This window comes from Sciurus carolinensis, chromosome 13 (genome assembly GCF_902686445.1).
Source record: "Sciurus carolinensis chromosome 13, mSciCar1.2, whole genome shotgun sequence".
NCBI classification, from domain to species: Eukaryota; Metazoa; Chordata; class Mammalia; order Rodentia; family Sciuridae; genus Sciurus; species Sciurus carolinensis.
The window spans coordinates 9,076,962-9,102,822 of NC_062225.1; the positions used below are offsets into that span (position 1 = coordinate 9,076,962).

At 50.4% G+C, this 25,861-nt stretch overlaps 1 protein-coding gene across 9 annotated transcripts in view; it reads right to left on the bottom strand.

The window, feature by feature from the left end:
• Tbc1d8 (TBC1 domain family member 8) overlaps positions 1-25,861 on the bottom strand; it is a 114,197-nt gene that overhangs the window by 8,062 nt on the left and 80,274 nt on the right. For all 9 annotated transcript variants that reach the window (XM_047522049.1, XM_047522048.1, XM_047522051.1 and 6 more), the window contains 11 exons: positions 25,422-25,662; positions 17,425-17,632; positions 15,468-15,665; positions 14,689-14,871; positions 12,978-13,128; positions 10,785-10,999; positions 9,451-9,568; positions 5,369-5,654; positions 4,510-4,639; positions 4,265-4,363; positions 3,696-3,764 (listed from right to left, as the gene is read on the bottom strand). In XM_047522049.1, the coding sequence (XP_047378005.1) occupies positions 3,696-3,764; positions 4,265-4,363; positions 4,510-4,639; positions 5,369-5,654; positions 9,451-9,568; positions 10,785-10,999; positions 12,978-13,128; positions 14,689-14,871; positions 15,468-15,665; positions 17,425-17,632; positions 25,422-25,662 (1,898 nt within the window). The remainder of the gene's footprint in view (positions 1-3,695; positions 3,765-4,264; positions 4,364-4,509; positions 4,640-5,368; positions 5,655-9,450; positions 9,569-10,784; positions 11,000-12,977; positions 13,129-14,688; positions 14,872-15,467; positions 15,666-17,424; positions 17,633-25,421; positions 25,663-25,861) is intronic.

The following is a 25,861-nucleotide window of genomic DNA, read 5'->3' on the forward strand; positions in this document are numbered from 1 at the left end:
CTGTCTGTGAGGAGAGAGACAAGTGCAGGTGCCCTAGTATGCAAGCCAAAATGCCATTTGCCATCTTAGTATCACGATTGTTGTGGTCATTCCTTAAATGGCCATTGCAGAATTGTTAGAAGTACCACAGGCACTTACAGGTGTTAAAGGACTAATGAATTTCTGTTCTTAAAACCCGAGGCACACCATGAATTTCCATGGATGTTCATGTTAGCCTGTCACGTTAGAGACCCATAACATGCTACCCCAAAGAAAATGTGTAATGTGTGGGTCTCGGACTTGTCACTAGTTCTTGGAGTCCCACAGAAAAACAAATACAAGAACAGGCAAAGGAAATGAACAGGTGATTCAATAGGGATAGAATTAACCAACGAACTAACAAATTGCAGATCAATGAAATCAAGTGCTTGGTGGGTGTGGCATGTGGCAAGTCCCCTCAGACGCCATCAGTGGAATTATAATTTGAAAAGTAAAAAATATTTTAGCAGTATTGGTTAAAATTCAGTATGTACGTCTCCCATCACCCCAAAATACCACCTTCAAGAATCCATCCTCAGTTTATACCCAAAGGACTTAAAATACAGCCACATCAGTGTTTATGGCAGCTCAATTCACAATAGCTAAGCTATGGAACCAACCGAGGTGCCCTTTAATAGATGAATGGACAAAGAAAATGTGGTACACATACACAATAGAATATTGCTTAGCCTTAAAGAAGAATGAAATTATGGCATTTGATGATAAATGGATGGAGTTGGAGAATATTATGGTAAGTCAAATAAGCCAATACCAAAAAACCAAAGGCCGAATGTTTTCTCTCTGATATGCAGATTCCAACTGTCAATAAGTGGGGGAGGGGTGCGAAATAGAGGTACTTTGGATTTGGCAGAGGGGAGTGAGGGAAGGGGGTATGGAAGTAGGAAGGATAGTAGAATGAATCGAACATTATTACCTGAGGTACATATATGTGGTTCTACATCATGTACAACCAGAAAAATGAGAAGTTATACTCCATTTATTTATGATGTGTCACAATGCATTCTACTGTCATGAATAACTAATTAGAACAACAACAAAAAAAGAATCCATCCTATAGAAATAATAGCACTGGGCCCAGATAAACCCACAGTACCCTTTTATGAAGTAGCAAAAACTGGAAGTAATGGAAATATTCCTCACAGGAAGATGGCTACGGACTCATGGCTCAGTCCTACAAGAAAAGTGCAATCATTAACAAAGACTGAGATCTGTAGATAATGAGCTAGAAAAAAAGTCCACAATGTATAGTCAACTGAAAAAAAAAAAATTGTAGACCACTAGGTGTAGCACAATCTTTTACATCTTGGTGGGGAAAGCAGGTATGTGCATGTCCCCAAGGGACATGCTGGGAAAGTTAAGTAACTACTTGCACGAGGCAGGATGACAGGGCAAGGAAGGCCCTTCAGTTTCTGGCTTTAAAGTCTTCTGTTTTTCTAAATAATGAGAGTAGGCATGATTTGTAGTATGTCTTTCCATTAAAGTTTGAAAACAAAAGTCTTATGTAGACTATAGAAGGAAATGAGACAATAATCAAAGTTATCAAATGCCCTCCTCCAGGGCATAATCGTCCAGCAACAGTGGACGGATTCAGGTGATCACTGGTAAGAACATGTCCCTGGAACGTGAAGGCACTTCTCAGGGCCTGGATGTTTCCAGGACGGCTCACGAGCCCGAGTCTGTATTTACATCGTTCGCATCCTGTGTGGAAGGACCGGATTCACGAAGCTTTCTCAGTTTGAGAGAAAGTGAGGCATCAAACCTGGACTTAAGGAATTTAAGGAGTTGGTTTAAAGTAACTAAAATAAGTCTTATTAAGTACCAAACATGTCGTCCCTCCTTAATGAAAGGGGTGAGGAAGTGGGCAGCCGACGCTGCCTGCTGGCACAACGAGCCCTCAGCCCGCACGCTCCAGCTCCAGGCAGGTGGCAGTGAGGGAAGGGCATGGACCTGTCGCGTGTCTAGAATCCGGTGTGGGGGTGTTCCCACGTGGCCCCTTTCTTGAGAAAGTGAAATTCTGATTCAAAAGATAAGAGCGCACATGAAAACCCAACCAGAGGACGCTCTCCCCACAGGACTTCAAGTTTCAAACTGCTGCAATATACAAAGTCAGACCGTTAAAGCCACAGAAATTCTAAGAAGGTCAAGACCATGGGGAGAAAGCACAGTCTCAGAGGGCTGCTGGGTGGGGCCTGGGCCCGGAAAGGGGGCGCCCTGGGTTGTAGGCTGGGCAGACACCAGATGACAGAGCCGTGTTACCTGCACTTCCGAGGAGTGCATGGTGGAAGAGATCTTGTATTTACAGCTGAGTTTTTGCTGGTGGTTAAGCCCTATGTAAATGGAAGATTTATAGAGCTAATTACAAATATGGAAAAAAAAATTTTAATAAGTACCAATTATATTGTTTATCCTTCATAGAAAAGAAAAAGGAAACCATCCGACCTTCTTCTTAAATACTTTTTCCTATGAAAGATGAACAATGTGGCCAGTACAAAGCGATTTACTGTTACATAAAACTGGATGTGCGATGTCTCCTACTTTCTCCTACTTGAAAACAGTCCTACATAAGTCAAAGTTGTCTTAAGCAAATAAACCGAAACCCCTCAAAAACACCTTTGTAATTTGTCTCCCTGCCTTTAGGTGTCTGCATTCCCTACTGTTCCTCCTGGAACAGCCAAAGGGATCAGGGCAGACTTCGGCTTCAGGCTACCCAGGAAATGCTAAAGCCCGCAGGCAGGTGCTGTGTGCGGCACAAGGCTGCCGGCTCCAGCCCGGGAGTGAGGAGTGCCAGCAACCCACCCCAGGGGCCTTGGGAAGGCCCGCTGCAGGCGGGAAGGCCTCAGGCAGCCGAGCGCCACGGCTGCTTATGCTGTGGATTGCTGGGCAATCGGAGCTCAGAAGTGAAAGGCGCTCAGTGTCCGTCCCCACCAGGAAGAGCGCGCCCATGAGGCCGGCTTTCCAGAACTGCTTCCTTCCCTGTCTCTGCAAGGGGACAGCAGGGCACCCCTGGGGCGCCTCTCCGGTCTTCATGTACTCTTTCAAGGAAGAAAACTTCCGGCAAGGAGCCCGAGGAAATACTTCACAGGGTGATTAGTGGGGCCTCCACCCGAAAATCCGAGTTCCAGAAACTTGGGGTGCTGCCTTACAGATTGCTGGTATGACAGATGGTCAAGTCATTAAAGATGGTGAAGACTCTGGCCACATGGGAGAGAAGTGATAGTAACATCAGTGGAAAATACCTGACTAGCCGCACAGCAGCCACACAAATGCAGAAGTGGGCACTCGTGTTGTGAGGTGGAAGCGTGAGTGATCAAATCTGTATCAGGCGGTGACTTCCACGGGGATTGCGGCCCTCTACTACCCACTAGGAAGCCATGCCCTTGGCACAGCGTGGGACAGGGGAGGCAGTCACAGGCAGGGCCTCTGGCCAGAGCACCTCGTGTGGTGCGTGAGCCGACCACCGGGCTGGGGCTGTCCAGGGAGCACCTGGCAGCTCCCTCCCCGACACCAGGCGAGCCTCAGGGGAGGTCTCAGGAGGGGCACTGGTCTGCTGGCAGGGCGAGAGCTTCCGGGTGGAAGCCAGCAGGCCAGCCAGGGCTGGGTGCTGCAGCTGGGGCCCAGCCCCGGGCCGTAACTCCCTCCTCAGCCAGATTCCCTACCTTGAATAAGTCGTAGAGTTCCTCCAGGTCCTCAGGAAGGAGGGACACTTCTGGGATAACCACACGGAGCTTAAGGAGAAAACAGACAGTGAGGGCGTGAACTCTGGGTCCGCATCCCCGGGAGGAGCGGGAGGCTGGGAGGGGAAGGGCCGGCTTCCTTCTGCAGCGGCTCTCTGCTCCCAGCTCCTCTCCCCTTCCGACTCAGAGCTCTGGTTCCAGAGGTTTTCCAGGTGTGCTGTCTTCAACCTCTTTGCAATTCACAAAATTGTATCAAACTACAAAGCTAGCACAGGCCCAGGGAGGGTGGGAAGACCGCTCTAAAGGAAGGCAACCCCACCGGCCCCGTGTGGGCACTTGCCACACGGCGCCTCCTGACCCACACGGAGCTACCTCCATTTTACAACAGGAAACTAAGGCTCCCAGGGGTCATGTGCTCAGTCTGGCCCACGCTGCTCCTAATCATGTCGCTCCTATCAGGCTTTGAATTCTGTGCAAAACGAACCAACCAAAAACCTAGCATCCTTCTGCACCTAGCATGGCGAGTGCCACTGTGAGGTGTCCCCACTCACCACGTTCTGCTTAGTGGTGTCCTCGTGTCCCTGGAGGACTCGGATCCTGTGCTTGCAACGCAGGTGCTCAATCTGCTCCACAGACTGGTCTCCAAATTTCTGTGGGAACACAAGGGACCACATTCTTGGAAGCTCTGTGTCCACACGGAGGAAACAAAAAGTAGCCCAGGAAGCCTCCCTCCAGGGCCACCTCCAGGCCTGCTTCCTGGGGTAAGGGGCCCTGGGGTGGGACGGGGCTCACGTACCTCATAGGAGTCCCGGATGAGGTCGGCAATGTCAGTCGCAGGGTAGGGCTCCTGGTCGTCAGAGGAAAAGGCATGGTGGCTGCCAGCGGGGGGCCCCGCGCTGTCTTCATTCTTGACATGATCTAGAAACCTGAGCACGCCTCCGAGTTCAGGCCCACTCTGCCCTCACCGGCACCACACCACACCCACGGCCTGCCCTCCCAGGGGCAAGAGACCACGCCGTGCACCCCCAAACCCCAGCACCGGGGAGGAGGGCCAGGAAGCAACCTCTACAATCATTTCAGAAAGAAGGAGAGACATGCCTAAAGCCCGGCTGGTCCTTCTGGGTCCTGCGGGTAGGTTTCTGGGGTCCTAAGACTCCCCAGGGACGTGGGCACAAATTCTGTGCACATGTAATTTTAAGCTTCCATCATGTTCTGAAAGAAAGCCACCTACTGAAGTGCCACTCGGCTGTCTGAGAGGGCCGGGAGCTGCGGCTTATTCTGCTCTGACTTCTTTCACTGTCACGGCACCCATAAATCCTCGAGAAACCTTCGACTGGGGCCTAGGCCAGCATTTCCTGGTGTGCCCAGCCTGTTCAAGGCCACCTAAGACTCACGACATTTCATTTTCTTAGAGGAAAACATTTATAGCCCTGTCTCCCTGGAATCACGCCTGCTGGCTCCTCTGCCCCACGCCACTGACTGCACCCCACAGTGGACTGGCTCTGGGAGACCACAGGGCAACGGGGCCGGGGCAGAGTGGAACAGGAAGTATCCCCAGGGCTGCTGCACCTGCTCTGCCTCCTCCTGTGGTCCCCAGAGTCCCGCTGCCTCCCACTCACCCCCAGCCGGCCACAGGAGGAGCGGCCAGGGCCCACCTGCTGAGGATCATCAGGGCCTGCCCGTCGTCCTTGCTGCCACACAGGCCCTCAGCGTTGGCTTCGAGCACAGCCAGGCCCAGCTGGAAGATGGCCTTGATCCCGTCGTAGAAGAAGCAATCTACCACGTTCACGGCACTCTCCAGGGGCATGATGTTGAGGAACAGAGTCAGGAACCACGAGAGCGAGACGGAGGCCAGGGCCGAGAGGTCGTTCATGTGCTCGGCCAGCTCAGGGAGCCGCTCCCGGATGAGCTCCTCGAAGACAGACTGGTCCACCTGAGCCCCTGCAAAGGACCGTGGGCTCCGGTGGGGAAGGGTCGCGCTCCCTGAAACCACCCTGATGGTAAAGCTCTGACGAGACGCGCAGAACAATGGAAAAAAGATCCACAACCAGACAAGAACGCACGCTGAGGTCATTCATTTTTGACATTCTGACAAGGTATTGGGCAGGTAAAAAGATTGTTTTTTCAAAGAACAGTGCTTGATCGACTATATTAATACAAAAAGGAGAAGACACCATATGGAAGAATACATTTGAAATGGGTCAGAGACAAGAATATAGAAGTTAATGCTATAAAACTGCTAGAAGAAATACAGGAAGAAAAAATTTCTTAGGACATTGAAAACACTAACCATAAAAACAACCATAAACTGGACTCCATCAGAACAGCAGCAAAACAACACCACCAAAAAGAAAACCCCACTGTTCATTGAGATACCACTAATAAAATGGAAATTTAAGTGTCAAACTTACAAATAATACTTGCAAAATATAAATCTGACAAAAATCTTATATACAGAAAAAGAATTCCTACAACTTAAGAAGACAACAACCAATTTGCTTTTTAGTAAGCTAAAGAGCTGAACACTCAAAAGATGATAAATGGTCAGTAAGCACAGAGAAATATGCTGAAAACTATGAATAATAAGAGAAATGCAGACTAAAACTATCATGAAAAATACTTTTTCTACCCCATTAGTATGGCTAAAATTAAAGAGAGATAATCCCAAGTGTCAGCAAGGACACAGAGCAACTCTCCTATACAGTTGATATGAGATCTATGAATATATTAAATCATCTTTTAAAAACTGACAGTTTCTTCTTACAACATGCATCTAACCTACAGCTCAGCAATTCTGCTCTCAGGTTAAATAAATACCCAAGAAAACTGGCAATATGTATTCACAAAGACTTCTACATGAATGCTCACTGCAACTTTATCAAGGCCCCAAACTGGAAGCAACTCAAAATGCTCATCTATAGGTGACTAGACAGTAAATCCCAGTAAGAATGTAGTGACCCAGTACTCAGTGACAGAGGAATACACTATCAGTGTACCATCAAGGTACACATCTGTCAAATACTATGCTGTGTGAAGGGAACCAGACAAGAATTCATTCTGTTATAAGTTCAAGAGCAGGCTGTGTTCACCTATGGTGACAGAAATCAGTCTGGCAGACCCGAGTCTGGCTCAGAAAACAAGTCTGGCAAACCCATGCTGCATGGCAGAGAGTGTGCCTCAGCGAAGGAGGATATCAAGAGTGGAGAGAGGTTTACACAGGGGAATACTGATCTCGGAAACCCACCTGGCTTCCCCCTCCAATCCGCTGCTTGCAGGACCAGCTGGGGGAGGAGCATCTTCCCAGGAATTCAAAAGGGTGGAGGTGGGACAGATTGAGTTTGGAGACTGAATCAGAGACCAGGACTCATAGGGTCTGCAGGCGACATAGTGGACTAAGAACAGGCTCCTATACTACATGCGAGTGGAACCCAAAGGAGATTCCTGGGGTGCAGTCTTCCAGCGTGAACTGGCAATCACTGGGCCTGAGGTGCACCCACTTAAAATCTCCAGACCAACTGGCATTCAGCGAAGAGGCTGGAGCATACCTAGCCTACACCCAGCGTCCAGGAGTTCCGCCTCCAGGACTAACCCTCTCACCCTAGCAACCCCACCCGAGGGTGGAGCAAGCACCATACTCCAGACAACCACCTAACTACTGAGAACGGACATGGAGACTCTTCTCAACTCCAATGGAAACAATTGTTCAATTTTTCATTGAGATTTTCTTTCTCTCACATTTCTACCATTTTTGAAACCAATTATTTTTCACTCATCAGTTTATTAAGGACTGGGATGTCTGAATCGTATGTATCGGTTTTGTTTTGTAGTCTTTTACTTTTTTCTTTTTTTCGATTTTTGTTTTATAGATACTCTTCTCTCTTACGTAACTGTTCCCTCGATTCTCTCTTTTCTCCTGCTATCAGCTGACCTCTATTGCTCCCTCTTTCACTCCTCCCCCTTCATAACCATCACATCCTATACCACTTCTCTTCTTTTCCACCGTCTGAAACTGTAAACACTGGTGCCAACGTGCTGTTTTCTCTTAGGCAATAACTGATCACGCCATTTCTCCTCACTGTGCAGACGTCCTAGTAGGAGCTGTTTGGCTGGAGGCTGCACATTGTTCACATTGGTCACTGTTAATATCTTAAAGGTGAGGTACCGGAAACCTCCAGGGACCCTCTGGTGACAGAAATCCGTACCAAGCCTCGCCTGTGGCAGGGAAGGGGCGGAGGGAACTTCCTGGGGGTGCCACCTTCCCCGCCTGTCTCGAGCAGGTCACGGACGGTGGCCGAGAGCCTAGCTGTCCACTGCTGGGCAGTGCTCGTCCACCAGCAGCGGGGACGCCAGGTTCTCTCCACTCCTCGCGACTCCGTGTGCGCGCGGTTAGAAGGAAGCAGAGCAAGCAGCCCTCAAGGCCAGCCAGCGGCTCACTGAAGGCACGCCGCTCCAACCGCCCTACGGGCGACCATGCATCCTACCACCCCAGAGGTCCTCACAAGTCTTGGTTCTTAGGACCATTTTCTAAACTACTTTCTTCCTGTCTTGCCCCCTACATCCTGTCAGCTGTAAAATTCTGTTCAGATCGGCTCTTGTGTTTCTGTTCCCAGACTGCCACCATGATCTTAGGCCCCTCTGCCTCTCACCCGGATGCTAAACAGCATCCTGAAGTACCACCAACCCCAAACAGTGCCTGTCTGATCTCTCCGCTAGGAGGCTGCTGAACCACAGAGACGAACGCTTTCAAACTGTGACCACACGAAGTCAGAAGCTCTGAATGCAGGAATATTGTTGGGTCACGGGGTGAACCTGGATCCCTGCTGTGGTGTGAATATGGTTTGACTGTGTCCCCTCCGGACAAAGGTCAAGTGTTAAAGGCTTGGTACACAGGGTGGTATTAGGAGGTGAGGGCACCTTTAAGAGGCGGGGCTGAATGGGAGGTCCTTAGGTTATTGGGGGTGTGGTCCTTTGGTCCTCCTCATAAGAGGGCCCTTATAAAGGAGCAAGACTGACCCAGCCAAGTCTGCTTCCCGGTTTGAGGTATGACCATTTGCTGACACATGCCCCTCTCATTACCATCCCCCGTGGGGCCCTTACCATAACTGAGCTCCCGCAGCACCGTGCCCTTGAACCTGCAAAACTGTGGGCTAAATAAACCTCTTTACTTCCTCAGTAGCTGCCTCTCGTATTTAGTTGTAGTAACAAAAAACTGGCTTAGATTAGCCTCGGCAGCAACAAACTCACTCTTACAATCTCCTTATCTAAGTGGGGGACTTGTGTTAAGTGTGGGCCTCAAGGGTCTCCAGCACCTCCCACTCACCTCTTCTCTAGGGGACAAGGACCTCCTCCTGGTGACCAAGAGGTGCACCTCCTCCTCTTCCAGGCCACTGCATGAGTCAAAACCACTCTCATTTTCACACTGCGACTTGCTCTTTGGGCCTAAGAACTTCCCTTTCCTTCTTGTAAATCCAGCTACCCATTTAAAATCCTGTGTTCTTAACCCAACTATAATGTAGGCGTTGACATGGGAACTGACTCCTTATCTCACTACAGGAGCTGTGTAGAGAATCCCAAGCTAACCCGGCAAATTCAGGAGTCGACCTGTGTTTGTACGGAGCCGCCGGGTGGTGAGAGGGCGCTCAGGTGGTGAGAGGGCGCTCGTGACGGGCCGAGGGTGACGGCCCTGCGCAGGCTATCACTTTCCCAGGGCCAGGGGGCAGCGAGGGAGACGCCTTACCAATCACGCGGTGGTTGAAGTAATCGGGCAGCATCCGCTCACACACGGCGACCAGCAGCCAGAAGGCCTCCTCCTCCTTGGCGTAGAGCAGCAGCACGGAGGTCAGGATGTTCATGGACTGCTCGGAGGGTCAGAAGAGAGACAGGCTGAATCACACCAGCCCAGGGCTGGGGCGCAGCTCAGTGGCAAAGCTCCTGCCACCGAGTGTGAGGGCCTGGGTTCCTCCCAGCAAAAAACAAAAAACCCACACCACACAAGCCCAAGTGATCCACGTGAGTAAAGACTTCCGGGGCAAGAGGCCCAGTGTGCCCCAACCACGCTGACGTCTGGGACGTGGAATGACCCTGGTGTGATACTCTTTCTCAAGAAACACTGGGTGGAGCGACTGGGCACCATTCAGTCCCTGTCCCCAACACCTGGAAGTGCTGGACCTCGCTGTGAAATGGGCTTGAATCCAGTCCATCTACTCTGTTTTCAGACAGACAGACGGATATACACATAAAACTTCACTCACCCATCCATTTTGCTTATTCACAGGAAAGTGAAGTTCTAAATTTTTAAAAGTCAAAAGCCTCTCTAATCCAGTCTTGTGTTGGGTTTCTGCTGTTTAAATGATTTATTTTTATTCTGTGCTTGTTGACTATATCCTTCCAATCAGGAAAAGGCAAGGCGTTCCCCTAACCTCCATTCACATGTACTGAAGCAAAGATATCTGTCCTGATTACCTAGTCCCAATGAGCATGATCATTTCAAATAACCCGTAAATTTCTGAGAAGTCTAGAAGTTCCATTAGTCCCTTCTCTTCCTGGCTGGGTCTGAAGGGGCCATAAAAATGGCATTGGCCTGCCAGGCATAGTGGCTCATGCCTGTAGTCCCAGCAGCTCTGGAGGCTGAAGCAGGAGGACTGCAGGGTGAAAGCTGGCCTCAGCAACTTAGCTAGACCCTGCCTCAAAATAAAAAAAAATAAAAAGGGAGTTGGGGCTGTGGCGCAGTGACAGAGCGCTTGCCTGGCACGTGTGAGGCACTGGGTTCCATCCTGGGCACTGCATATAAATAAATAAAATGAAGGTCCATCGACAACTAAAAAAATATTTTAAAAACTAAAAATAATTTAAAAATAAATAAAAGGGGGGGGCACTGGGGAAAATTTAAAGTCCCAATGATCCAGCAGTGTGACTACACACAGATGTTTTCCTTCCTCCCTTTTTGGGGACCCAGCACCGTGCCTTCATGGGACAAACCCCGGGACCAGATGGCTGAAAACAGAACCCAAGCTCCAGGGTCACTAACACAAGACAGTCCATGGGGCCTCCGTGCCAGGCACCCCACCTCACCTGGCAGTAGCCGATCTTGGGGTTCCGGTGGGCGTAGGCCGTCAGGACCCTCCTCAGGGCTGCAATCCCCGTCTCGTTCTGGAAGGCAGGATGCTCGGGCAGGGAGCGGTGCAGGTCCCGCTCGATCTCCTCCGTCACCAGGCAGCACCTCCCCAGAGACTCCTCCACCAGATTCCCGTAGTACCCCGGGTGCGAGGCGAGGTCCGTCACCGCATCTGGGGTGTGAAAAGCAACGGTCGAGGAGAAACGACGACCTGCCTGCTGGGGACCCAGTGGGGTCTGGTTGCTCAGCGAGGGCCATGAAATAGCTGAGATCCACAGAGAGACTTCACTGCCGTCATGTGGCCTTGTCCAAAGGCGAAAAATAAAAGGGGGAAAAGAACCTCATGCGAGGAGGGGAAAAGCTCGTAACTTCAGGCCCAGCACGGTGCGCACGCCTGTAAGTCCAGCTACTCAGGAGGCTGAGGCAGGAGGATCGTGAGTTCAAACCCAGCCTCAGCAAATTCGCGAGGCCCTAAGCAACTCAGCAAGACCCTGTCTAATAAAATATTAAAAAGGGCTGGGAATGTGGCTTGGTGGTTAAGTGTCCCCGGGTTCAACCGAAAAAAAGAATAACTTTTGGTTTAGAGGTGGGGCTAGATAGTATGCATGTGGGGCACGTACAAGGTCCTAAGTTCAATCCCCAGCACAAACATGCAAAAGAAAATCATTTATTAAAGTACTTTTAATAAGCTGTACTCCTTGGTAACAGGAGCATATACATACATACACAATTTTCACAAATCAATTTAACAAAGTATTAAGCACCTTCGTGCAAAGCACACCACTAGGGTTAAGGCCGTCAATCGATTTCCATGAAGCAGCAAGCTGACTTACAGGAAGCTCCCAGGGGGAAACCAGAGCAGGAGCTGCAAGCTCAAAATCTCCCTGAGCCAGTCGCCCGCGGCCAAGGCCAAGCTGGACCTCTGATGCCGGGCGGCTTTGCGGGATGAGGAATCCACGTGGTCTTAGGGTTCCCCCAACTCATCTGCCAGCACCAGGGCGCCCCTGGTTTCCACCAGCACTCTGCCCTGGGTGGCAGCAAGGTGGGGTTCCGAGGACAAAGGGAACAGAAATGCACCCAATTCTACCTTAACTGATGTTTTAAAATTCTGACCAGGTGTAATAAAAATGCCTTCCCCCCGCCCCCCACGCCTGATGATTCCCATCATTCCCTGAGCTCACGGGCAACACCCGCCACGGACACTCACAGGACACTCCACACTCGGGCATCTTGGGCAGGAAAGGGGAGGGGCCAGGCTATTGTGGAGGGAGACAGGGAAGAAAGGAGAGAGAGAACAGGGTAGGGATGCTAGCAAGAGGGTGGCATGAGGGAAGGTTCCAGCCCAGGAAGGTCAAATGAGGGTGCAGGTGCCTGGGTCCAGCCTCCAGGCACCCAGTCTCCAGAGCCCAGCCTCCAGGAGCCCAGCTAGGCCATCTCCGGAAGAGGCCCTCACACACCCCTGCTGCACCCTGAAGGAGCAGCAGACCCCCTGGATGGCAGGACCTTCCCTTCCTGCCCTTGGGCATCAGCTGCTCTGCCCAGTGAGTCCCTGGAGAAGTCTGGTCCCTGTCTCAGTCCATCCGCCAGTAAACGTCCTGATGGATTCCCGGGTGCTGCCCAGCAGCAGCAGAGGAAGAACCAGGGATCTCAGGCCAGAGGAGGCATCCCCAAATACCTCAAGTGGTGGAGGAGGTGGACATGACGGGGCAGAAGGGAAAGCTGCCCCTCGCGGATGCCACCCATCTTCAACAGAGGAAGGACAGAGAACGGCACACAGAGGGATGCACTTCGACACCACGGCCAGCTGACAATATCTGAAGACTCTTGTTCAGCCCATTTCAGAGCTCATGGCCTCTAAAGCGATGTCGCTTTCAGGTTTCCTTAACAGAATGCTCAGCACTAAGGACAGACCTGCAAAGTCACCCTTCAAGGACAGGAGATGGCTTTGCCCAGGCCTCATGTGCACCCAGAGGTCCCAGGGGCGTGACCCAGGTCTCTCAGCTGATGCAGGAAGGGTCCCAGAGTGCACGGCTGAGAACTGACAAATGGCCCAGGGACAGAGATGCTGGACATCCCCACACTGTTCACGCAAGGCGCGCCCGTGTCCACTTCAAAAACGACATCTGACCTCAAGGCAGCAAAACACTTACCTGAGAAAAGGAGCCAGAGCCTTCCTCGTAAGGACTCAGGGATCCCCATGGCGACCAGCTTCCGGATCTTCTCTGTGCGGAACATACACACGGTCCTGCCGTACTCCACAAAGTGGTCACTCCACAGGCTTATTTTTATCTGTTCCCTGGACTGGAAGTAGGAACATTTATAAATGTACAAAGAAGCCCATCCACAATTTGTGGACAAAACAATGCCTCTGCTTACTGGGGACCCAGGGTGACAGGAAAGCACACCCGTATTCATGACAATGTATTTGAACCTCTAACTTGGCAGAGGACGCCAAGATGAACCACCCAGTATCCAGGAGTTCCGAGCCCAGTGGCAGCAGTCACGTAAATACAATAGGATTTCCTTGGCAAGGTTGGTAATAAAAATAGCCGGGTGCAGTGGCGCCTGCCTGCAACCCCAGCACCCCAGGAGGCTGAGGAAGGAGGATAGTGAGTTCAAAGCCAGCCTCAGCAAAAGCGCAAGATGTTAAGCAACTCAGGGAGACCCTGTCTCTAAATAAAATACAAAATAGGGCTGGGGATGTGGCTCAGTGGTCGAGGGCCCTTGAGTTCAATCCTCAGTACCAAAAAATAAAAAATAAAAATAACAAAATAAAATAAAATACAAAAGTAGCAAATACTAAAGTAGCATAGATCAGACGGGAGGGTGGGTTGGACTGGGGGGCACCAGGGAACCTTGGGGTCTTGACATGAAGGCAACTGCTCAAACACAGGCCAGCTCAGGACGATGGGGAGCAAGAGGCATCGCAATATGCCCTGAGCTCCCTGACAGCTGGGGGTAAAATGGAAAGCTGAAAAAATTGTTCTCATTATCGGAAACAAGACAGACCCTGTTTCTCTAGATGACTGAAAACACCCTAAGATTATCCCGGGATGACAGGAATGGTTAGGGCTTTCAAATAAGATATTTACAAGCACTTTTAATAATCTGCACTCTCCAGGAATGGGAGAAGGATACACATATGCCCAATACTTTCCTGCACTTAGGAATTATGTATTATGCTAGGGAAAAAATTATGTGTACATATTGTGAGTGTGTGTGCATATGTGTGTGTGTATGTGTGTGTGTCTCTCAAATGAAAAGAAAGGTTCAGTGTGGCTCAATAAAAGTAACAAGTGATCCTGCAGAAGCTGCAGTGACTGAGAAGCAGTGTGGGGTAACGACGTCTGCAGCCATGCCTGGTCCCCATGGTTGTGACACAGCCAAAACTAGTTCTTACGTGCCATTTCTAGTCTATTTACCAAATTTGAGTCTATTTGCCTGAAATTTTCCATATAAAGAAAAAACTATAAATGTAGCAAAGATGATTTTAGTTCATGAAACTAGAGGACAGGCAGCCCTTTGTCCCAGGGGACAAGCACGGGAACCCGACACTGAGATGCTCACAGACGCCACGGGCAGTGGGAGGAAGGCTTGCCCTGTATCTGAAAACCCACAGGGCCAGCACTGCCCGCTGCCCAAGCCACACAGCAGGAATGGCGCGAGAGCCACTGACGGACAGGGCAAAGGCCAGCTCCCTGTCTGCTGTCTGAGCCCTCAAGAGAGCCCTTGCTGCCCAAGGTCAGCAGCCACCTCTCCATCCAGGTCCTCAGAAGCTGGTGCTCAGGTGCCACACCCTCCATGGTCATTGCCCAGCCTCCAGTGCCCATGGCACACCAGGGAAGGAGTGGCCTCACCCACCAGGCGGGAGTCAGGGTTCTGGCTGCCTGACGGCAGGAAGACGGCGGTCAGGGGTCCGGGGTGCAGAGGTGGGATCGTGTCTTCACGCTCCTTGCTGCTGTGACAGGACACCATTTCAAGAACCCCAAATGTGTGGTCACTGCAGATGCTTGTCGAGTAGAAAACAGGTGATGTGTGTCCAGCCTTTAAAACAAAACAAAAGTAAGAGGAAAATATGCACCAATATTAAGTATTAGTTTAAAATATGTTTCTAAAAGTATATGTCAATGAAAGTTCTAGAAGGTGAGGCTCTGGCAGGCCCAGGTCCTTTTCTGCAGTCATCCAACCCTAAGAATGAGGGAGCACCTCTCTCAGCAGGTTCTGTCTGTTCCAAAGGGCATCAACCCCTGCAACCTTGGGGTGTGGCAGCACCCAAGCCTGTGAGGAAGGTGGGGGTGCCCAACAATCCCTCTGGACATGGAGGAGCGTCCACACCCACCCAGGGAGCACACCACCAGCCCCGCGAACCTGGGGGACACCAGCTCAACCCCTCCAAGCAGTGGTGTGATTCCCGACCAGTCCATCTATCGCGTTCAATGCCCACTCGGGACACCCAGCCCATCAGAGGTGACACCAGACTCACACCCCCAACTACTGGAGGCCTAATCATCTCTAGCACATTGTGTGCTCACACCCAAGGGGGTCACCTTCCTACACATGTCCTCTGGAGCCCACTGACACAGAGGTGATGAGAGGGGGACTGTCACGTCACGGAAAGCCACCATGCTGCAGGCTCCTACCATGTCCTTGTCATTGGTTGAGGTGTCATAGTGCACAGGGTGGTTGGCGTGGACCTGCTTCAGTCTCTCAAGCAGGCCCTCCACCAAGGTCTCTCTATCCTTGAGCTCGATGAACTGGAAGGCCATCTTGCTCCTGATGCTGACGATGATGGGGCTGGGCAGCAGACTGGTGTCCTCCATCTTCTCGATGCTCACTACCTGATGCAAAAGACGGCACGTGAAGGGGAGGTGCTGGAGAACGGAACTGACCAATTACGTTCTGTGCATGATCCAATACGGAACAATGAATCCCACTGTTATGTATAATTGCAAGGCACTAATAAAAAGATTGGAATCACAGGAAGGACCGCAAAAAAGAAGGAAGGCAGGCCTCCACGTACATGCTCAGAAGTTAATCTAAGATGGAATAATGGCAATTAGATCCTGGTGTAAAGGTGGAAAACTGTGCAAGGGAGCATCAGTCACAATCACCAAAGGTAGAAGTAACCCAAGTTTCCATGCACAGATGAATGGATAAGGGAACTGTGGTTTAGGCTACCATGGAATATTATCCAGCCTTTAAAAGGAGGGGAATTCTAACAGATAAGAGGTGGATGAACATTAAGGACATTGTGCAGTGGAATAAACAAGTCACAAAATGACAATGCTGTAGGATTCCACTTACAAAATGGTTACAAGGTAAATTTGATGCTATGCATAATTCCAAAATCAATTTTTTAGGTATGTAGGTCATCATGTTGATTTCTTTCTCCACTGATAATAATGCTTGCAAAATGAAGACATCTACTGCAGAAGGAGGGGATGGAGGTGGGAAATCATATGAGGAAAAACACTGAGTTTCTAAACAATCAGGCTCAGGACCTTTGCTACCAGAAACGAGACCCAGAGGTCTTGATGTGCAACAGCTGTGGTACCCCCTCAGCAGAGATGCCTGAGATCAAGGCCGAGCTGCTTGCATTCAGAAGCAAACTCAGGTTGCCCACACTTCTGTTTGCAATGAGAGAATCAGAGTTATAGGAGGGACCTGATCCTAACACAAGGAGGCATTTTTAAATATTTATCTAAAGTTCTAGGAGGGTATAAAAGCCAAACAATTTGCCACGTATTTTCTAAAGGTGAAGCTTTTTATAGTTTGCCTTTTCCTTTGTCTTTTTTGGGCAACAAAAGGGGAGGATCCCTTCCTAAGAGCTGTAGGAAAAGCTTGAATTGCGAGGCATGTACTTTTGAATGACAGCTTTATCAACAGTGTGGGGTTAGGGTATGTTGTTCTTACCATCACTTCCGGGCAGCTTTCGGTTGCCATAGCAACAAGAGAAAAAAGAAAGGCTGAAGGGGTAATGGTGTAATTTAGGCCACGCTCCTTCCTGAACGCTGGCCATCTAGATGTCCCTCTTTAGAGGACAAAACAGTGCATATGTCCCCCACCCCATGTGTCCCATCTCACAGCCCAAGTTGCTCTGGTTGGGATATAGTTGGAGTGTGTCCCCCAAAAGTTCTTGTGTTGAAAGTTTGATCCCCAATGGGGCAGCATTAAAGGGTGCTGGAACCTTAAGAGGTGAGGCCTAGTAGGGGATGGATGGGTCACGGGAAGAACAGCTCTGAGTAGGGATTATGGGACCTGGTTCGTTCCCACAACAGGGGTTGTTACAACACAATGGTCCCTCCCCATTCTCTGGCTTCCTGTCTTCACACGTGATGTTTCCATCTACTCATGCTCCTGCCATGGGGACACTGTCCACCACAAGGCCCTCACTGGTGCTGACCTAGCACCATGTTCTTGAGCCTCAGTACTGGGAGTTAAACAAGACTTTTTTTCCTTTTTTTATGCTGATAAATATACCTGGCATTGAGTGTTTTGTTTCAGCAACAGAAAAGGTACTCAACCACATGGGTTAAATGACAAAAGTGCTTCAGAGTGTGCACAGCAGGTCAAGCAGAGGTGAGAGGCGGGGTCTACCTCTCTGAGCGGGAGGACAACATTGCAGCAGCCTTCTTCTCTGCTGGCAAAGCAGATGTAGCTGTCAGAGGTAAACATCCGCCCCGCAGTGTGGCAGCGACTAAAGGGCGTCCAGAGGGAGCAGTCCACCACGGCGTGCAGCTTCTCCTTTCTTGGCAGTCTGAAGTAGGCTCGGAAGAACTCGTTCTGTGCTCTGGCTTCAAGGTCCCTGGTGAGAGGCGGGGAGAGATCAAGAAGACATGGAAAGGTCTACAGACAGGAAACTCAAAAGGAAAACACTTTTGAACTCGCTGGCACAACCTGAGAGTTTAGTGACTGAAATAAGAAGTCATGCCCCGTCAGAGCTGGGCAGCCCCATGGTCCATCCAGACCCACAGTCGGCCTTGGGAGCAAGTGGGAGGAGCAGAGCCCGCTGTCCCCACCAGCAAGAATTTCATGGCGCTGGGGAGATAGCTCAGTGGGTAGAGTGCTTGCCTCACAAGCACAAGGCCCTGGGTTCGATCCCCAGCACCGCAAAAAAAAAAAAAAAAGAATTTCATGAACTCATGAACTCAAATAAGCATTCCATCCTGGTTGGAGTAACTGTGAGAAGTACTCCAAAAATGGCAGCAAAGGCCACATGTGGAGAAGTCAGATGACAAGCGGGGTGAGCATCGGTGAGACGTGGGGAAGGTGGAGCCCTCACACGCTGCTCGTGGAAGGTCAAATGACACTCTCACGTTGGCAAACAGCCAGAAGCCCTCGAACGTTGAAACTGGACCTACTGTTTACCCAGACATTCCCTCCCAGGTGAATGCGCCCAACACACTTGAGAACTGACGTCCACTAACTGGCACACAAACACAGCAACAGATTCATAGTCGAAGGTGGAAACTACCCCATGTCCACCAGTTGATCAATGGACACACCAAATGTGGCACATCCCCTCAAGCAGGGTAGATAGTACTCAGCCATCAACAGAAAGTGTGCATGGACAGAGCTTGGAAACCTCAGGCTGAGTGAAAGAAGCCAGACACAAAGACCACAAGGTGCCAGGTTCATTTACATGAAATGTCCGCATAGGAGGCTGACAGACAAAAATAAGGTGGCTGCTCATGAATGTGAGGCTTCTTTGGAGAGTAATAGAAGGTTCCGTGGCTGTGGTGATGATTGTGTGGTCCTGTGAATATTGTAAAACCTCAACTACCCACTGAAAGGGTTAACTGTTCAGACATGAATAACCAAAAAGGAGCCTGACTTTTCTCCAGAGGAGGACCAGGGAGCCAGGGGCAGCCAAGTGCACTGCACAGGTTCACACACTGAATCACACACAATTTCCTACGTTTGTATATGAACATATGCCTGGTGTAGCTCCACATCTTGTACAACCACAAGAAGGGAAGCTGTACTCCATGGATGTAGGATATGACAAAGTAAACTCGACAGTCATGCATAACTACAAAGAATGAAAATAAGTCACACACTGTAAGAATGGAAGGTGAGTTCCTCTCAGTTGGTCCCTGAGAGCCAACTACACCCAACACAAACGTTGCTGTCATAGCAGTTGAGGGTAGAAGAATGGTGGAAACCAGAGGCCAGAGAGGTTGCCTAATGGGCTCTGAGCCAGTGAGAGAAGGAGCAGGAAGTTCCGGGGAGCTGCCGCAGAGCAGGTGACTACAGGTGCCAATTCCACACCAAACACTTCAAAAATGCTAGATGAGAGGATTTTGATTATTTTCACCTAAAGAAATGACATTTGAGCAGACAAGTAGGTTTACCCGAGTTAAACATCACACAATGTGCACCTGCATCAGAACACCCTAGGGCTCCCCACTGAAATGTACAATCCCTAGGTTTTTATGTATCTGTTAAAAACTAATTTAATTTAAATAATACACATAAAATGAGCTGGAAAACTGACGTCCTCCTCCCCAAAATATGCTGGCCACACTGGTTTGAGGAACGTAAAGTCCACGCTTACTCCTTACACACATCTTACTCCTCACACACATCGCACAAGCGTGCTTCTGGCACCAATGAATTCCTCTCTAGAAGGACATTTCCCTTCCCCCTGAAGAGAGGGTCGGAGCCAAGGCACACCAAGACAGTGATGAGCACAAATCCCAGCAGCTCGCCCTGAGCTCTAAGGGCAGGAGAACTGCTATCTATTTTGCACCCAAGTCCTGAAATTATCAAACAGAGTTCACATGTCTGAGGGAACTGAGAACAGCAGTCTCCTCTCAGTTCCCCGCTGCCTCAGCCACCAGCTGAGGCCTCTCTGTGGCCTCTGAGCAGCTGGTTGTGCTCCACACCCAGCGTCCTCGCTCCCTCTGGGCACATTTGGTAACCAGAGACCAGAAACCTCAAATTTCAAGAAATTCGTAAGGGCTTGAAGGCCTGCGTTCTTCCCTTCCTCCTGGAAAGTCGTCCAATTTCGCTTTGAAGTGTGTGAGACACATGCTTCAATTTCTAGCACAACTCAAGTCAAACAGTGACCTGGTGAGAAGCCAGCTCTTCGTGAAGACAGGAGTGACAACACCCTTTAAGGTTCCAGGCAGGTGGCAGTTGTGACGCTGAACATATCGCTTCCTCGTTCTGAGCATCAGAAACCCACCAGCCAGCCATGACTCGCCTCCTGGACCTTGCCACACTCACTGTCTCTGCTTCCCTCCACAGACGAGGTCAGGCCCCAACACTGAGAAGGGGGAGCTGACAGGTCTGAGCCAGGCACAAGCACCCCAGGACGGAGACCCGCCAGAAGCCAGGTGCCTGCAGAGCTGCAGTTCGCACAGGCCAAAGCACTCAGGGCCAGAGAGTTCCGGCTGAAACTGCAGCAGCAGGTGCCACCAACCTCCCTGAATTAGCACACACCGCTGCACGAGCCTGTAACGAGGAGGAGAGAAATGTGCTGACACAAGGTGAAGCAGCACTCTACAGGCTTGGTGCTGAAGCTGAAGTTAATAGGTGTAACCCCGCAGGACACCTATGCAGGACGTTCTGGACGATAGGCATGCCTTTCCAAACCCCAGGTTTAATTTCTAAGATCTCAGACCCAAGAAACTTAGGGGTAGATAATTGTTTCTCTAAAATCCAGATGATCTGTCCCTCGAGTGTCATTAAAGATGAACAAGAAACAGGTTTCCTTCTCTCTGCTCCTGTCGACCTAAAGAATGCTTCCAGGAAGAACTCCATGCCGACCGTCACTGCATCTGATCACTCGGTGCACACACAGGAGCCTGCTACCTGCTGCGTAATGCTGCTCGGAGGCCAAATGCTTCCCGAACTCGGGCTGTGTTGCGCGCTGAGGCAGGTCACCTTCCCTGTCAGATCAGCGTAGAAGCATTTCCCATTTGCATACTAGATGAGACAGCTGAGCCTGACTCCTGCCCTGCTGGAATAGGGAGGGCCACCGGTCCTCGGAGGTCAGCCTGCCTCCTACAGGGCACACAGAGGTTTCTTCCAGTGGCTCTTAGTGACGTGCCACCCCAGACCCACACGCTGTGCCCTTAAGCCCTGGGAAATACCGAGGATAAGCAATCTAGAAACAAGGTAGCTACATGTGCTGTTCCTCAAAGTCCTAGTCGGCACATAACATGTCCCATTTATCACGTGTGTGGCTCCAACATCTTCCCTGTCACCCCTCCAGGAGCCCTAAGGAAACAGCAGGATGATGCTGTGATGTGCCAACTTGCACGAGGCACAGGAGAAGAGCCCAGGACACCTGCAGGATGGGACATGAGGCTCACCTAGCCTCAATGGGTGGCCAAGTGAAGGTGGGCTCAGGGCACCCGGAGCCCCCTCGGTTCCCTTGGAAATCCCATCCACACGGACTCTTGGAGAGAGCAGGACTCTGACCACATAGGCATCTGCTACGGTTTGGGTATGAGGTGCCCCCCAGAAGTGCCTGTTACAGCAGGAACATGCAGAGGTGCAACGATTAGGCTGAGCTGTGACTGTTCAGGTCATCCCAGGCTGGACAGAGCAACTGGGTGGTAACTGTGGGCAGGTGGGTCGCTGGGGGCTGCCCTGGAAGGGTGCACCTTCCCGCTTCCTCAGCTTCCCAGCTGCTGTGAAGGGGCAGTGCCTCTCCACCACACCCTCCCGCCATGATGTGCTGCCTCGCCTTGGGCCCAGAGCATGGCCCTGGACATCTAGGCACTGAGACTTCTGAAAACATGAGCCCCAAACAAAGTTTGCCTCCTCTAAGCTGTTCTTGTTAGGCATCTTGAGCACAGTGGCACAAAGTGACCACACAGCACCTTATACCCTTTCACTCTGGAGAACAGGTTCCTGCCTCCATACTCTTCCAGACGACCACCTGAGCAGACCCCAGCAGCTTCAGAGTGGGGTGGGCGAGACGTCGCTTTCCCTTGAGAGGTCAGGGCTGGCGGGGCTCGGGAGCCCCCGAGGTCTCTTACTGCTCACCCTCAAAGCAGCTGCATGAAGTGGGCATGCCTAGTGGGGGCCACAGAAAATGGCAGGAAGGGGGTGGAGAAGGGTGGGGAAACCGTAAGTGGGGTGCAAAACCTGATGGCCAGGGACCAGGGTGCACTGAGGACACCCAGCCTGGCGGCACTGCTCACCTTACACACCGGCAAAAACGCTTCCACTGTGGGAAACGGCTTCCACTCGCGTTCAGCCAGTCAGAACAGATGAAAGCCCATCCAGGGAAGATCAGCACCTCCCAACCACCTGCCCCCCAAAGACAGCTGGATGCCTCATCTCAGCCACCTTCTCCAGTTTCGGGATACGTTTTGTTTGGAAATGTCAGCATCGACCACTCATTCCCCAGCCCCTCTCCTCATCACTCAGTCACTCCGCCCCCTGCGCTCCGGGATGACAGCCTGAGAAGCCCCGTCCAGATCCGCTCTGCACTGTGAGCTGGGCTGGAGGAGCCCGGAGCCTCCAGCTCTCCGGGTCCCAGCCCAGGACGACGGGACATCAGCTCCACCTCCTTCTCAGGGGAGAAGGAGGAAGGCACCATGCTCTGTCCTGGTTCCTAAGTCCCACTGGAGTGACCAAGGGACAGTGGTGACCGACGGGACAACAGACGGTGCCTCATCCAGTCCACAGCTACAGGGGCACCATTCGAAAGCTGTTTCTGGGACGGGAAGTGACAGTGGGCCGAGCGCAGAGGGCCCGAGGGGCGTTCCAGCACGTCTGCTGTGCCCTGAGCCCGCAGGGCCTGTTTCCTAGACTTTAAAGCCTGCGCCCTCCTGGCAGGTGGCCACGGGGACTGAGTCATGACCTGTTTGTACCAGCGTCTCCATGGCGAACACCGCGGAGGAGGGCCAGCGTGGAATGGGCAGGCAACCGGCTCTGCTTCGGGAGGGTCACTGACCCGGGAGTTGACAGCTGAGGACCAGAGCTCCATTGCAAGGCTGGGGTCAGCCCAGGCGCCGTGGCCCGGGAAGCTCAACCACCGGCTACTCCAGGAGCCTTTCTGTCCTTTTCTCTAATAGGACCCGAGCAGAATGTGGGGGAGAGGAAGGGGCGGCCTTGTAGAAGTCCCCCAAATTCTGCAACGAGAATGAAGACTGCCAGCACCAATCATTTTTCTTCCAAAACGCTCGATGTACCACCAGGGAGCCAGGTGCTACAGATCTTCCACCTTCCTCTTTTCTCCTCACTTTGCCCCAAACCAAAAATGCCACATCTGAAGTGGAGCTGGCCAGGTTACACCTGCAATCCTGATGCCCCCGGGCCGCCAGCACACCGGCCTGGCGCCTGAGACTACGCACAGGGAGAGGATCAAACTGCAGCTGGCGCTTTTATGAGCCCTCTAATTATGCATACGCCACAAATTCGTTCCCTCAGGGCTGCTAACTGTGGCCTTTTCATGTGACAGACCTTTGTCAGCTGGAGTAAAAGGACTTGGACACCAACTGCCACATGAAAACACCGACAGCCTGGCTCTCCCCATACTGTGTTGTCTTTTTAAAACACATGACCCCAAGTTGGGGACCATACTGGGGGTCCTGCAGCCAAGAGGCACATGAGCACTTGGGACTAGGAATCAAAAATAAAGGTCAGAGCCCCAAGAAGTCTCCTTCATAAGGAAGAGACAAGCCACCACCCATCTTCCATATCAGAGGTGACCCAACACCACGTGGAGTTCATTGGAATTTCACCAATTTGGGAAAAAAGAAAAAAAGAAACCTACCAAGAGCATTTAATTTTTTTTCTTTTTGTGCCTTTTGTGCCAACACATGACCAGTTTGAACTACATGCACACAGCTGGAAAGGACCTGAAGTCATTCTGAATACATGAAAAGCCCAAACACGCTGCTGATCACGGACCCCCACTTAGAAAGACGACCCCCACCAGACAGTCAGAAGAAAGTGCATGTGTTAAGGAGGAAGAGATCTGCTGTTTTTAAGATGACTGTCATTGTATTAGAACTAAACACTAGACCTCACGGCTTTGAATGAATTTACTGCAGGTTAAGTCGCCCTTATTCAAAATGCCTGGGACCAGAAAAGTTTCACATTTCAGAGTTTTTCAGATTTTGCAAGATTTATGTAGACTTTAGCAGTTGAGCATCCCTAATGCTCCAAAACTGGATTCCAAAGCATTCCAAACTGTCAGATTAGGGACACTCAACATGCCATTATGTAATCTAGCCCGTGTAATGGAACTCAGAAAAATCACGAGATGCTGCCGAAGGCCCTGCAGAGTTTCAGATGCTGTACTACCACACGGCCTCATATGCAAAAGCATTGTGGCTGTGTTTTACTCATCTCCTTGAATATTTTCAGGAAATAGCAATTGAAAAAAAAGGGCAGGAATATCAAACAGATAAACATTTTTTAAGTAAATAATTAATTGTTTCTTTAAAAATTAAACAAAAATTATATGATTTGGCTATTCCACTTCTGGGTAAAAATACACATGTCAGAGAAATTAGCGTGCCCATGTTCATGACAGCATTGTTCACAATAGCCAGAAGGTGAAAGCAAACTAAGCGTGCACGGACAGACGAGTGGATAAACACAGTGGGGTATGTACATACGATGGATTATGATTCAGCCCTGAAAAGAAAGGACATTCTGACACATGCTGTGACAGAGATGAACCTTGAGGACATTATATTAAGCAAAAGAAGCCCAAGGCAAAACATTGAGTGTTGTCTACTTATGTGAGGATCCAGCTGATTCCACAGAGACAGCAGAATGGCAGTTGTCAGGCAAGGCTGAACAGGGTGGTAGTGTCTAGTAGGTAGACTTTTAGTTTAACCAAGTCAGAAGAGTTCTGGAATGGGCAGTGAGGATGGTCATGTGTCAGTGTGAACGAACTTAATGCCACTGAACTGCATGCCTGAAAATGGTGCGGTCTGCATTTCACAGTAAAAGAAAAAAACCTCTGTTTGATGACTAGCAGTATTTGATCAGTCCTGATTCTGTAACTACGTCAAAAACTTGTAGCCAGGACAGTACTCTATGGTCACTCATTTTTCTAAGGATCTTTCATAACGGTTCACCTTGACATCAGAGCTGCAGTTAGTTACCCAGTTATGATCCACAAACCTGAAATCAATCCAGCTCAAACACTGTGTTGGAACTTCGGATGATAAAGCTGAATTCCTTAGTGACACTGCAAGCAACTACCCCGACAGCCTCCGTGACTACTATTGCTGTGGGTCAAATTATAAAGATTATCGACTTACTCTATTGATGACAAAGGTATCGAAGTAAGTTCAGCTGCCCTGAAAAGTTTTCCTACCAAGTAATTTAAGATGAAAAGATGAGGACTTGGTGTAGCTCGGTGGTAGAGCCCTGGTCTAGCATGCGTTAAGGCCCTGGGGTCAATCCCCAGCACCACCAGAAAAACAAAAAGTTTCTATCCAAATACCATTCCTATTTATGGAAGAAACTGGAGCACGATGGGTTTGCTATGCACAGAGACCCTGGAACCAATGCCCTGGGACGCAGGGGAAAGACCTCACAACCAAAAGGTGCTGACCAAAGCACATGGAAAGGCCAGGCAGCTGAGGGACGCCATGGGGCTGAAGCTCTACCTCTTGGTGATCTGACTTGGCTCCTGAAGATCTGGGTCCAGGTCAAAGACCTCATTATCCAGCAGCCTCCGCAGTGTCACATCTGCCAGTTGCTCCATGATCTTGAAGACTTCATCCAGGTTCAGAAACATGGAGAAGTCACGCTCCTTATTCTGCGTGGTGATCCGGATGGTGTCCGTCAGAAAGACGTTGGATGTCCTTTCCAATTTCTGGATATCAACCCAAGGGATTACAAGTTTAACTGAAAGAGAAGAGATGCAAATTCAGATCCCCCATAAAGTGGGAGCCAAACTTCAAGCATCAGCAAATAACAATCCAAACTTCTATTTTTTTAAGTGAAAATGCAAAAATCTTCAAAGCCAGCACAGGGGAAGATTACAGAATGGCCTGATAGCTGCCAGTGAAACCCAACTCATGTGCCAACAGTTTTCCTAACGATT